General features: G+C 46.5%; 1 protein-coding gene and 1 pseudogene across 1 annotated transcript in view; both read left to right on the top strand.

The window, feature by feature from the left end:
- NUP210L (nucleoporin 210 like) overlaps window positions 1-11,648 on the top strand; it is a 157,353-nt gene that overhangs the window by 142,569 nt on the left and 3,136 nt on the right. Inside the window, exons 29-30 of the mRNA XM_026447362.2 lie at window positions 3,873-4,123; window positions 5,112-5,316. Coding sequence (XP_026303147.1) covers window positions 3,873-4,123; window positions 5,112-5,316 — 456 coding nt within the window. The remainder of the gene's footprint in view (window positions 1-3,872; window positions 4,124-5,111; window positions 5,317-11,648) is intronic.
- LOC111544020 lies at window positions 7,995-8,082 on the top strand (annotated as a pseudogene).

Genomic DNA, 11,648 nt, shown 5'->3' with positions numbered 1-11,648 from the left:
AAAAAAAAAAAAAAAAAAAAAAACACTGGGCCTGTAATCCAAGCACTTTGGGAGGCTGGGGCAGTTGGATCACCTGAGGTCAGGTGTTCGAGACTGGCCTGGCCAACGTGGTGAAACCCCAACTCTACTAAAAATACAAAAATTAGCCGGGCCTGGTGGCTCACGCCTGTAGTCCCAGCTACTTGGGAGGCTGAGGCAGGAGAATTGCTTGAACCGGGGAGGCGGAGGTTGCAGTGAGCCGAGATCACACCACTGCACTCCACCTTGCCTGGGCAACAGACAAGACTCCATCTCAAAAAAAAAAAGGGCCGGGCGCCGTGGCTCAAGCCTTTAATCCCAGCACTTTGGGAGGCCGAGACGGGCGGATCACTAGGTCAGGAGATCAAGACCATCCTGGCTAACACGGTGAAACCCCGTCTCTACTAAAAAACACAAAAAAATTAGCCGGGCGAGGTGGCCGGCGCCAGTAGTCCCAGCTACTCGGGAGGCTGAGGCAGGAGAATGGCGTAAACCTGGGAGGTGGAGCTTGCAGTGAGCTGAGATCCGGCCACTGCACTCCAGCCTGGGCGACAGAGCAAGACTCCCTCTCAAAAAACAAACAAAAAGAATGAACCAGTTTTTAAGGATTTAGTGGCAGTATATAGAATGGATAAGAAAAAGAAAAGAGGAGGCCGGACACGGTGGCTCACACCTGTAATCCCAGCACTTTGGGAGACCGAGGAGGGTGGATCACGAGGTCAGGAGTTCAAGACCAGCTTGACCAACATGGTGAAACCCCGTCTCTACTAAAAATACAAAAATTAACTGGGCATGGTGGTGCATGCCTGTAATCACAGCTACTCAGGAGGCTCATACAGGAGAACTGCTTGAACTCAGGAGGTGGAGCTTGCAGTGAGCCAAAAGTACGCCACGACGCTCTAACCTGGGCAGTAGAGCGAGACTCCATCTCAAAAAAAAAAAAAAAAAAGAAAAAGAAAAGAAAAGAAAAAGAGGAATAGCCTGGCCACAGTGGCTCATGCCTGTAATCCCAGCTACTTGGGAGGCCAAGGTGGGAGAATCCCTTGAGCCCAAGAGTTCAAGGCTGCAGTGAGCCGTGATCACACCACTGCACTATAGCCTGGGCAACAGATGGATAACCTGTCTCAAATAAAGAAAAGAGGAATAACGCCAGGACACGGTGACTCATGCCTGTAATCCCAGCACTTTGGGAGGCTGAGGTGGGCAGATCATTTGAGGTCAGGAGTTTAAGACCAGCCTGGCCAACGTGGTGGAACTCTGCCTCTACTAAAAATACAAAAATTAGTCGGGTGCCTGTAATCCCAGCTATGTGGGAGGCTGAGGCAGGAGAATCACTTGAACCCGGGAGGCAGAGCTTGAAGTGAGCTGAGATCACACCACTGCACTCCAGCCTGGGCGACAGAGTGAGACTTGGTCTCAAAAGAAAAAAAAGAAAAGTGGAATAACAGGCAAGGATACCTGTGAAGGGACAATAACGCAAGCATGAATTGATAAGGGTCTAGACCAGACTAAGGGGTCTGGACCAGACTAATAAGGGTCTAGACCAGACTAATTATCCATAATTATCCAACTGCAATAATCCAAGCATGCATTTTGATAAGGGTCTAGACCAGACTAATAGAGAAATACTAAGAAGGGGCAGATGTCAGAGACATTTCAGAGGAGGAGTTAGCAAGATTTGGAAGTGATTGGATATAGGGATGAAGGAAAGCATGTAAAGACAACTAAGGCCAGGTGCAGTGGCTCATGCCTATAATCCTAATGTTTTAGGAGGCTGAAGCAGGAGGATCACTTGAGCCCAGGAGTTTGAAACCAGCCTGGGCAACATAGCAAGACCTTGTCTCTCAAAAAATAAAATAGCCAGGCCTGGTGGCGCACACCTGTAGCCCTAGCTCTGAGGCAGGAAGATTGCTTGAGCCCAAGAATTCAAGGTTTCAGTGAGTTGTGATCATGCCACTGCACTCCAGCCTGGGCAAGAGCAAGACTCTGTCTCTACAAAAATAATAAATAGGCCAGGCATGGTGGCTCACGCCTGTAGTCCTAGCACTTTGGGAGGCTGAGGTGGGCAGATCACAAGGTCAGGAGATCAAGACCATCCTGGCTAACACAGTGAAACCCCCTCTCTACTAAAAATACAAAAATTAGCCGGATGTGGTGGCGGACACCTGTAGTCCCAGCTACTCGGGAGGCTGAGGCAGGAGAATGGCGTGAACCCAGGAGACAGAGCTTGCAGTGAGCTGAGATTGCACTATTGCACTCCAGCCTGGGCAACAGGACGAGACTCCGTCTCAAAAATATATATAAAATAATAATAATAAATAAAAATTAAAAATTAGCCAGGCATGGTGGCACATGCCTGGAGTCCTAGCTACTTGGGAGGCTGAGGTGGGAGGATTACTTGAACCCAGGAGTTCAAGGCTGCAGTGAGGTAGAATTGCGCCACTGCACTCCAACCTGTGCAACAGTGTGAAATTCTGTCTCTTTAAAAAACAAAAAAACAAAGACAGCTAAGGATTAAGCATGGGTAACTAGAAAAACAGTTCCTACCATTGACTAAAAATAATGACACCAAGAGGTGGTCTGATGCATAAGTTATTAATGATGCTCAAAGCTTGTCTTTCTTTCACAAATCCTTTCCTGAGTTCACCAGCACTGACTTCTTCATTCTGTATCCCCAGCTCTTAAGTGCCCTGCTTGTGTTATATCATTTAATATTCCCTGACATGTTAAATAAGAATGGTATTCTTTTTTTTTTTTTTTTTTTTTTTTGAGGCGGAGTCTCGTCGCCCGGGCTGGAGTGCAGTGGCCGGATCTCAGCTCACTGCAAGCTCTGCCTCCCGGATTTACGCCATTCTCCTGCCTCAGCCCCCCGAGTACCTGGGACTATAGGCGCCCGCCACCTCACCCGGCTAGTTTTTGTATTTTTAGTAGAGACGAGGTTTCACCGTGTTAGCCAGGATGGTCTCGATCTCCTGACCTCGTGATCCGCCTGTCTCGGCCTCCCAAAGGGCTGGGATTACAGGCTTGAGCCACCGCGCCCCGCCAAGAATGGTATTCTTAGCCAGGGGTGGTCTCTCACGCTTGTAAACCCAGCCCTTTCGGAGGCCAAGGCAGGAGGATCACTTGAGCCCAGGAGTTTGAGACCAGCCTGGGCAACATAGTGAAGCCTCATCTCTACAAAAAAAATACAAATTTTGTTTTGTTTTTTTTTTTTTTTAAACGGAGTCTTGCTCTGTCCCCAAGCTGGAATGCAGTGGTGCGATCTCAGCTCACTGCAACCTCCATCTCCCAGATTCAAGCAATTTCCCTGCCTCAGTCTCCCAAGTAGCTGGGATTACAGGTACCCACCATCACGCCTGGCTAATCCTTGTATTTTTAGTAGAGATGGGGTTTCACCATGTTGGCCAGGCTGGACTCGAACTCTTGACCTTGTGATCCACCCGCCTCAGCTAAAAATACAAAAATTAGCCAGGCATGGTGGTTCATGCCTGTAGTCCCAGCTACTCGGGAGGCTGAGGTGGGAGGATCGCTGGAGCCTGGGAGGTCAGGGCTGCAGAATGCCATGATCGTGCCACTGTGCTCTAGCCTGCATGACAGCATGAGACCCTGTCTCCAAAAAAAAGAAAGAATGGTATTCTCAGTAAACAAGTTCAGTTGTGGTTTCTCTAGAACTGTTTTTATTTGGTATCCTCCTCATAGTGACCAATATTGTGCTGATATTAAACACTCAAAACTAAATTCACATTTTCTCTTTTGCTGAATTCACATGTCATAGTTTTTCCTTCCTATCCTAATTCAGTTGGCTCAGTAGAGCCTCTGAACCTTCCTGATCAGTTTTTCCTCTTTTTTTTCAGGGGTTTATGTCTGCATAATAAAGGTTCGACCGCAGTCAGAGGAGCTGCTGCAGGCCCTCAGTGTGGCTGACACCTCAGTCTATGGGTGGGCTACACTGGTCAGTGAACGTAGCAAGAATGGAATGCAACGAATCCTCATTCCTTTCATCCCAGCTTTTTATATTAACCAGTCAGAATTGGTTCTTAGCCACAAACAAGATATCGGAGAGATAAGAGTACTGGGAGTGGACAGAGTTCTTGGGAAGCTAGAGGTATGTTAAGGACTGAAGCAAAACAGAACAAGAGATCAGGAATTTGAAAAGATACTTTTCATGCGCACTTCAAGGGCAAAAGAAGTTACTGAGTGACCTAATAAAAATTACCATGGGAAATGACAAAATCAAATGAAGAAAACCCGTCTCCTTCATAATGCCAGGCAGACTCCCAGAGTCCAAAATCTAGGTCATGAGCTTTGTCAACATACCTAAAGGAGTAAAAAGTAAACGACTGGCTGCACGTGGTGGCTCATGCCTGTAATCCCAGCACTTTGGGAGGCCGAGTTGGGTGGATCACAAGATCGATATCATCCTGGCCAACATGGTGAAACCTCGTCTCTACTAAAAGTACAAAAATTAGCTGGGCATGGTGGCAGGTGCCTGTAGTCCCAGCTACTCGGGAGGCTGAGGCAGGAGAATCGCCTGAACCCGGGAGGCGGAGGTTGCAGTGAGCTGAGATCGTGCCACTGCACTCCAGCCTGGGTGACAGGGCGAGACTCCCTCTCAAAACAACAACAAAGGCCGGGCGCGGTGGCTCAAGCCTGTAATCCCAGCACTTTGGGAGGCCGAGACGGGTGGATCACGAGGTCAGGAGATCGAGACCATCCTGGTTTACACGGTGAAACCCCGTCTCTACTAAAAAATACAAAAAACTAGCCGGGCGAGATGGCCGGCGCCTGTAGTCCCAGCTACTCGGGAGGCTAAGGCAGGAGAATGGCGTAAACCCGGGAGGCGGAGCTTGCAGTGAGCTGAGATCCGGCCACTGTACTCCAGCCTGGGGGACAGAGCAAGACTCTGTCTCAAAAAAAAAAAAAAAAAAAAACAACAACAACAACAAAAATGTAAATGATTTATTGTTTGTCAGCTAGCTAGCTAGAAATCCAGATCTTGACAATTATTGTACTTTATATGTTTGAGATTGAAACATACTGATACAAAACTGATTTTTCTTCTTTTAAATAAAAGGTTTTATCTTTTCTCCAAGGTCATCTCCAGCTCCCCAGTTCTAGTGGTCACTGGCCATAGCCGCTCTCCCCTCACTCCTGGCCTGGCCATCTACTCTGTAAGAGTGGTCAACTTCACTTCCTTCCAGCAGATGGCATCACCTGTTTTCATCAATATTTCCTGTGTACTCACCAGTCAAAGTGAGGCAGTGGTAGTGAGGGCTATGAAAGATAAGTTGGGTGCAGGTAAGCATCAGAGATTCCTATTTATAATCTAGAGAGGAAAAGAAGAAACAATGTATTACATTAGTACCCCCCATCTGCAGTTTTGCTTTCCGAGGTTCACTTAACTAACCGTCAACCATGGTCCAAAAATAAATGGAAAACTCCTGAAATAAATGGTTTAAATTGTGCACTGTTCCAAATAGCATGAGGAAATCTCACACTGTCCTGCTCTGGTCCCCTATGATGAATCATCTCTTTGTCCAGTGTGTTCATACTGTACTCACTATCAGCCCTTTAGTCACTTAGTAGCAGTCTCTGCTATCAAATCAACTGGTATCAAGGTATCACAGTGCAGTGCTTGTTTCAAGTAACCCTTATTTTACTTAATAATGGCTCCAAAGCACAAGAGTGGTGATGCCTGCAATTCGGGTATGCCAAAAAGAAGCTGGAAAGTGCTTCCTTTAAGTGAAAAAGTGGAAGTTCTCAACTTAGTAAGGAGAAAACATAGTACATAGAGGGTTCAATATTATCTGCAGCATCCACTGAGGGTCTTGGAACATATTCCCCACAGATAAGGGGGACAGATGTTATCACAGTTTAGTTAATGGGAAACATTCAGCCACTTGACCAAGATTACTCAAACTAGTTGAGGCATGAATCTTCCAAACCTACCCAAAATGCAACTTTTAGGTAGCTTTCTTAACACTACCTAAATGTTACGTTTAATTTACATATTTAAGAATAGTTGTTCGCCAGGCATGGTGGCCCACGCCTGTAATTCCAGCACTTTGGGAGGCCGAGGTGGGCAGATCTCTTGAGCTCAGGAGTTCGAGACCAGCCTGGGGAACAAGGCAAAACTCCGTATCAACAAAAAATTACCTGGGCATGGTGGCATGGACCTGTGGTCCCATCTACTCAGGAGGCTGAGGCAGGAGGATTGCTTGAGACCAGGCGTTCAAGGCTGCAGTGAACAGTGATTGTGCCACTGCACTCCAGCCTGGGGAAAGAGAAAAACCCCGTAAAAAAAAAAAAAAAAAAAAAAAAGGAAGGAGGAAGAATAGTTGTCAGTTGAACACGAGTTTGCCAGCTTTGTAACGATACTATTTGCCCTATTTTAAACTTTTTTTTTTTTTGAGACAGAGTCTTGCTCTGTCACCCAGGCTGGAGTGCAATGGCATGATCTTGGCTCACTGCAACCTCCACCTCCCAGGTTCAAGCGATTCTCCCACCTCAGACTCACAAGTAGCTTGGATTACAGGAACACACCACCATGCCCTGCTAATTTTTGTATTTTTGTAGAAATGGGGTTTCACCATTTTGCCAGGCTGGTCTTGAACTCCTGACCTCAGGTGATCCGCCCACCTCGGCCTCCCAAAGTGCTGGGATTACAGGCGTAAGCCACCGCGCCTGGCCAATCTTATTGATACCTGTTTTGTTGTCTTCAAAAGTATTTAAATCTTTTTGCATAAGGCAATGGGCCAATGTTAACCCTAGAACCAAGACTTAGCTCCCCCAAATCCTGATTCCAGGCATTACCTAGTTTAGGAACAATGCCACATTTGGATAGGATGGGAATAGTTATGAAAAGGTGTTAGAAAAGCAAGAGAACCATCAGTCTCCTTATATCGTATTTGTCATACCCGCTTCCCCACCCTTCAAGGGAAACTACTTAATTACTGGGAACGATCTAAACTAAATTATAGTATATCTCCTAATGGGAAATAGGTTTTTGTTGATGTTTACGTGAACATCTGGTTTGTATTGACTATTATCCTAAGCACATTTATATGCTTTTGGTTTATTTCTCATAACTCTAGGAGGTAGGTATTTTTTCCCAAGAGCTGAGGAAACTGAGATGCTGGTGCAGTGGCTCACACCTGTAATCCTAGCACTTTGGGAGGCTAAGACTGGAGGATCGCTTGAGCTCAGGAGTTCAAGACCAGGCTAAACAACATAGCAAAACCTTATCTCTACTAAAAATCCAACGAATTAGCCAGGCATGGTGGCATGCACCTGAAGTCCTAGCAGGAGGTTGAGGTGGGAGGATTGCCTAAGCCCAGGAGGTTGAAGTTGCAGTGAGGCATGATTGCACCACTGCACTCCAGCCTGGGTGACAGAACGAGACCCTGTCTCAGGAATTAAAAAAAAAAAAAGGTATCTCTAGATACCATCACTAGAATGTATTGGAGCAGAGTTTTAAAATCTAGAGACCATGGATCCCCACAAAGGTCCATAGATAGAATTCAAGGTGTCCATGACCCTAAGTGGAGAAAAATTGCATCTTTTTTTTTCTTTTTTTTTTTTTTTTTGAAGAATCGCCCCGTTCTGTCACCCAGTCTGGAGTGCAGTGGCACCATCTCAGCTCACTGCAACCTCCACCTCCCAGGTTCAAGCGATTCTCCTCCCTCAGCCTCCGGAGTAGCTGGGATTGCAGGTGCCCACCACCACGCCCGGCTAATTTTTGTATTTTTAGTAGAGGCGAGGTTTCACCATGTTGGGCACTCCTGATCTCAAATGATCCACCCACCTCAACCTCCCAAAATGATGGGATTACAGGCGTGAGTTACCACGCCCAGCCATGCATCTTTATTTTCAACTGACCACTAACTTAAAGTTAGCACTTTCATTAATTATTAATATAGGCAGCAAACCATCATAATATCAGCAGTATTGTGTGCTTTTGTCAGCAACAGAATTCATTGACTATACTTTCAGGGATCATTTCTATAGTTCATTACTAGAGAAGTTTCTCAGAATGTATAGAGAGAGAAAAAAAGAATCTGTAGATATATTCATGTTCCTCCTGCCATATCTAAAAAATATTTCTCACTTAAAAATTACAGTAATCGGCCAGGCATGGTGGCTCATGCCTATAATCCTAGCACTTTGGACGGCCAAGGCAGGTGGATCACAAGGTCAGGAGTTCGAGACCAGCCTAGCCAACATGGTGAAACCCCGTCTCTACTAAAAATAAAAATAAATAAAAAATAGCCAGGTGTAGTGGCACGCACCTGTAATCCCAGCTACTTGGGAGGCTGAGGCAGGAGAATAGCTTGAACAGGGAGGCGGAGGTTGCAGTCAGTCAAGATTGTGCCACTGCATTCCAGCCTGGAACAGAGCAAGATTCTGTCTAAAAAAAAAAAAAAAAAAAATACAGTAATCACCAGCCTGGGCAACATGCAAAACCCCATCTCTACAAAAATACAAAATAATTAGCCAGGTGTGATGGCCTGCAGTCCTAGCTACTCTGGAAGCTGAAGTGGGAGGATCACTTGAGCCTGGGCGGCAGAGATGGAGTGAGCTAAGATCTCACCACTGCACCGCAGCCTAGGTGAGAAAGAAAGGCTGTCTCAGAAAAGAAAAAGAAAGAGAGGAGAGAGGAGAGAGGAGAAAGAGAGAGAGAGAAAGAAAAATGGCCAAAAGGCCAGGCACAGTAGCTCACCCTTGTAATGCCAGCACTTTGGGAAGCTGAGGTGGACAGATCACCTGAGGTCGGGAGTTCAAGACCAGCCTGGCCAACATGGTGAAACCCCATCTCTGCTAAAACCATAAAAATTAGCTGCGCGTGGTTGCATACTCCTGTAGTCCCAGTCTTTTGAGAGGCCGAAGCAGGAGAAGCACTTGAACCTGGGAGGCGGAGATTACAGTGAGCCGAGATCGTGCCACTGCACTCCAGCCTGGGTGACAGAGCAAGACTCTGTCTCAAAAAAAAAGAAAAAGAGCCAAAAACAAAATTACAGTAATCAGACCTGCACTTAGATCTTTTTTGTTGCTATTAATAAAATACACATGCCAGGAACAGGGCTCACACCTATAATCCCAGCACTTCGGGAGGCTGAGGTGGGAGGATCAATTGAGGCCAGGAATTTGAGGCTACAGTGAACTACAGTTGCAACACTGCACTCCCAGACTTGGCAATAGAAACCATCTCAAAACACACACACACACACACACACACACACACACACACACACACACAACCATATTACAAATTAGGCTTTTTAACATTTTGGTAACTACGATATGACCATGTCACAAATTAGGTTTTTTCTATTTTGGTTAACTATACTTTAACTGATTTCTTAGTCCTGCTTAATGTGTTTAACATTATTTTGAGGCCAGGTGCAGTGGCTCACACCTGTAATCCCAGCACTTTGGGAGGCTGTGGCAGGAGGACCGCTCTAGCCCAGGAGTTCAAGACAAGTCTGCACAACATAAAGAGACTTCCTCTCTACCAAAAATTAAAAGTTAAAGAAAAAAATTTAAATTATCCAGGTATTTAAAAAAAAAAAAAAAGGCCGGGCGCAATGGCTCATGCCTGTAATCCCACCACTCTGGGATGTCGAAGTGATTGGATCACCTGAGGTCAGGAGTTCAAGACCAGCCTGGCCAACTGGTGAAACCCCATCTCTACTAAAAATACAAAAATTAGCTGGGCGTGGTGGCAGGCACCTGTAATCCCAGCTACACAGGACACTGAAGCAGAAGAATCACTTGAATCTGGGAGGCGGAGGTTGCAGTGAGCCGAGATCATGCCATTGCACTCCAGCCTGGGCAACAGGAGTAAAACTCCATCTCAAAGAAAAAATAAAAAAGTCAGACGTGATGGTGTGCACCTGTAGTCCTAGTTACTTGGGAGGCTGCAGTAAGCCATGAGCACTCCAGCCTGAGACCTTATCTCAAAAAAAAAAAAAAAAAAAAAAACAGGCAAGTCTAAAGTTTTATTGAGGATAAGATACAAATCAGAATGCTCCCAAAAAATGACATCCTGAGTAGGAGAAAGGTACTGTGGATTTAAGTGGTCACTGATGATCAAAAAAAAAAAAAAAATGTTTTGGCCAGGCATAGTGGCTCACACCTGTAATTCCAGCACTTTGGGAGGCCAAGGCAGGCGGATCACCTGAGGTCAGGAGTTCAAGACCAGCCTGGCCAACATGGTGAAACCCATCCCTACTAAAAATACAAAAATTAGCCAGGTATGGTGGTGGGTGCCTATAATGCCAGCTACTAGCGAGGCTGAGACAAGAGAATTGCTTGAACCCAGGAGGCAGAGGTTGCAGGGAGGTGAGATGGCACCATTGCACTCCAGCCTGGGCAACAGACTCCGTCTCAAAAAAAAGAAAGAAAATAAAATGTTTCAAGACAGAGATTACAATTATAAATGGAATCAGCATACTATCACAAGTTTCGTGAAGGGAAGCATGTTACCTGGGGTTAAAGGTAAACAGCATTTCTTTTTGGGGGAGGGGGAGAGAGTCTCACTCTGTCGCGCAGGCTGGAATGCAGTGGCACGATGTAGGCTCACTGCAAGCTCCGCCTCCTGGGTTCACACCATTCTCCTGCCTCAGCCTCCTGAGTAGCTGGGACTACAGGTGCCCACCACCACGCCCGGCTAATGTTTTGTATTTTTAGTAGAGATGGGGTTTCACCATGTTGGCCAGGATGGTCTCCATCTCCTGACCTCGTGATCCACCCGCCTTGGCCTCCCAAAGTGCTGGGATTACAAGTGTGAGCCACCGCGCCACATTTTTTTTAAGTCTTCTCATTTTTATTCCTCAAAAGTTTCATTCTTTATTTAGCTTTCTGACTGTGCTTGTGCCTTCAGCACTTTTTTTTTTTTTTTTTTTTTTGAGACGGAGTCTCATTCTGTCACCCAAGCTGGAGTGCTGTGGCCGGATCTCAGCTCACTGCAAGCTCCGCCTCCCGGGTTCATGCCATTCTCCTGCCTCAGCCTCCCGAGTAGCTGGGACTACAGGCGCCCGCCACCACGCCCGGCTAATTTTTTGTATTTTTAGTAGAGACGGGGTTTCACTGTGTTAGCCAGGATGGTCTCGATCTCCTGACCTCGTGATCCGTCCATCTTGGCCTCCCAAAGTGCTGGGATTACAGGCTTGAGCCGCCGCGCCCGGCCTACCTTCAGTACTTTCACAACAATTTTCTTCTTCTCCATAAGGAAAGCACGCTTGATCCAGTCACGAACACATTTAGCATACATGGAACCTGACATGTTTTTTGTTTTGGACAATCTCATGAGAACTTCAGTTTTAGGCTGGGCGCGGTGGCTCAAGCCTGTAATCCCAGCACTTTGGGAGGCCGAGGCGGGTGGATCACGAGGTCAGGAGATCAAGACCATCCTGGCTAACATGGTGAAACCCCGTCTCTACTAAAAATACAAAAAACTAGCCGGGCGTGGTGGCGGGCGCCTGTAGTCCCAGCTACTCGGAGGCTGAGGCGGGAGAATGGTGTGAACCCGGGAGGTGGAGCTTGCAGTGAGCTGAGATAGCCCCACTGCACTCCAGCCTGGGCGACACAGCGAGACTCCGTCTCCAAAAAAAAAAAAAAAAAAAAAAAAA

Source organism: Piliocolobus tephrosceles, chromosome 1 (assembly GCF_002776525.5).
Source record: "Piliocolobus tephrosceles isolate RC106 chromosome 1, ASM277652v3, whole genome shotgun sequence".
NCBI lineage: Eukaryota > Metazoa > Chordata > Mammalia > Primates > Cercopithecidae > Piliocolobus > Piliocolobus tephrosceles.
The sequence above is the reverse complement of the archived record's forward strand: the minus strand, read 5'-3'. Positions and strand labels throughout refer to the sequence as shown.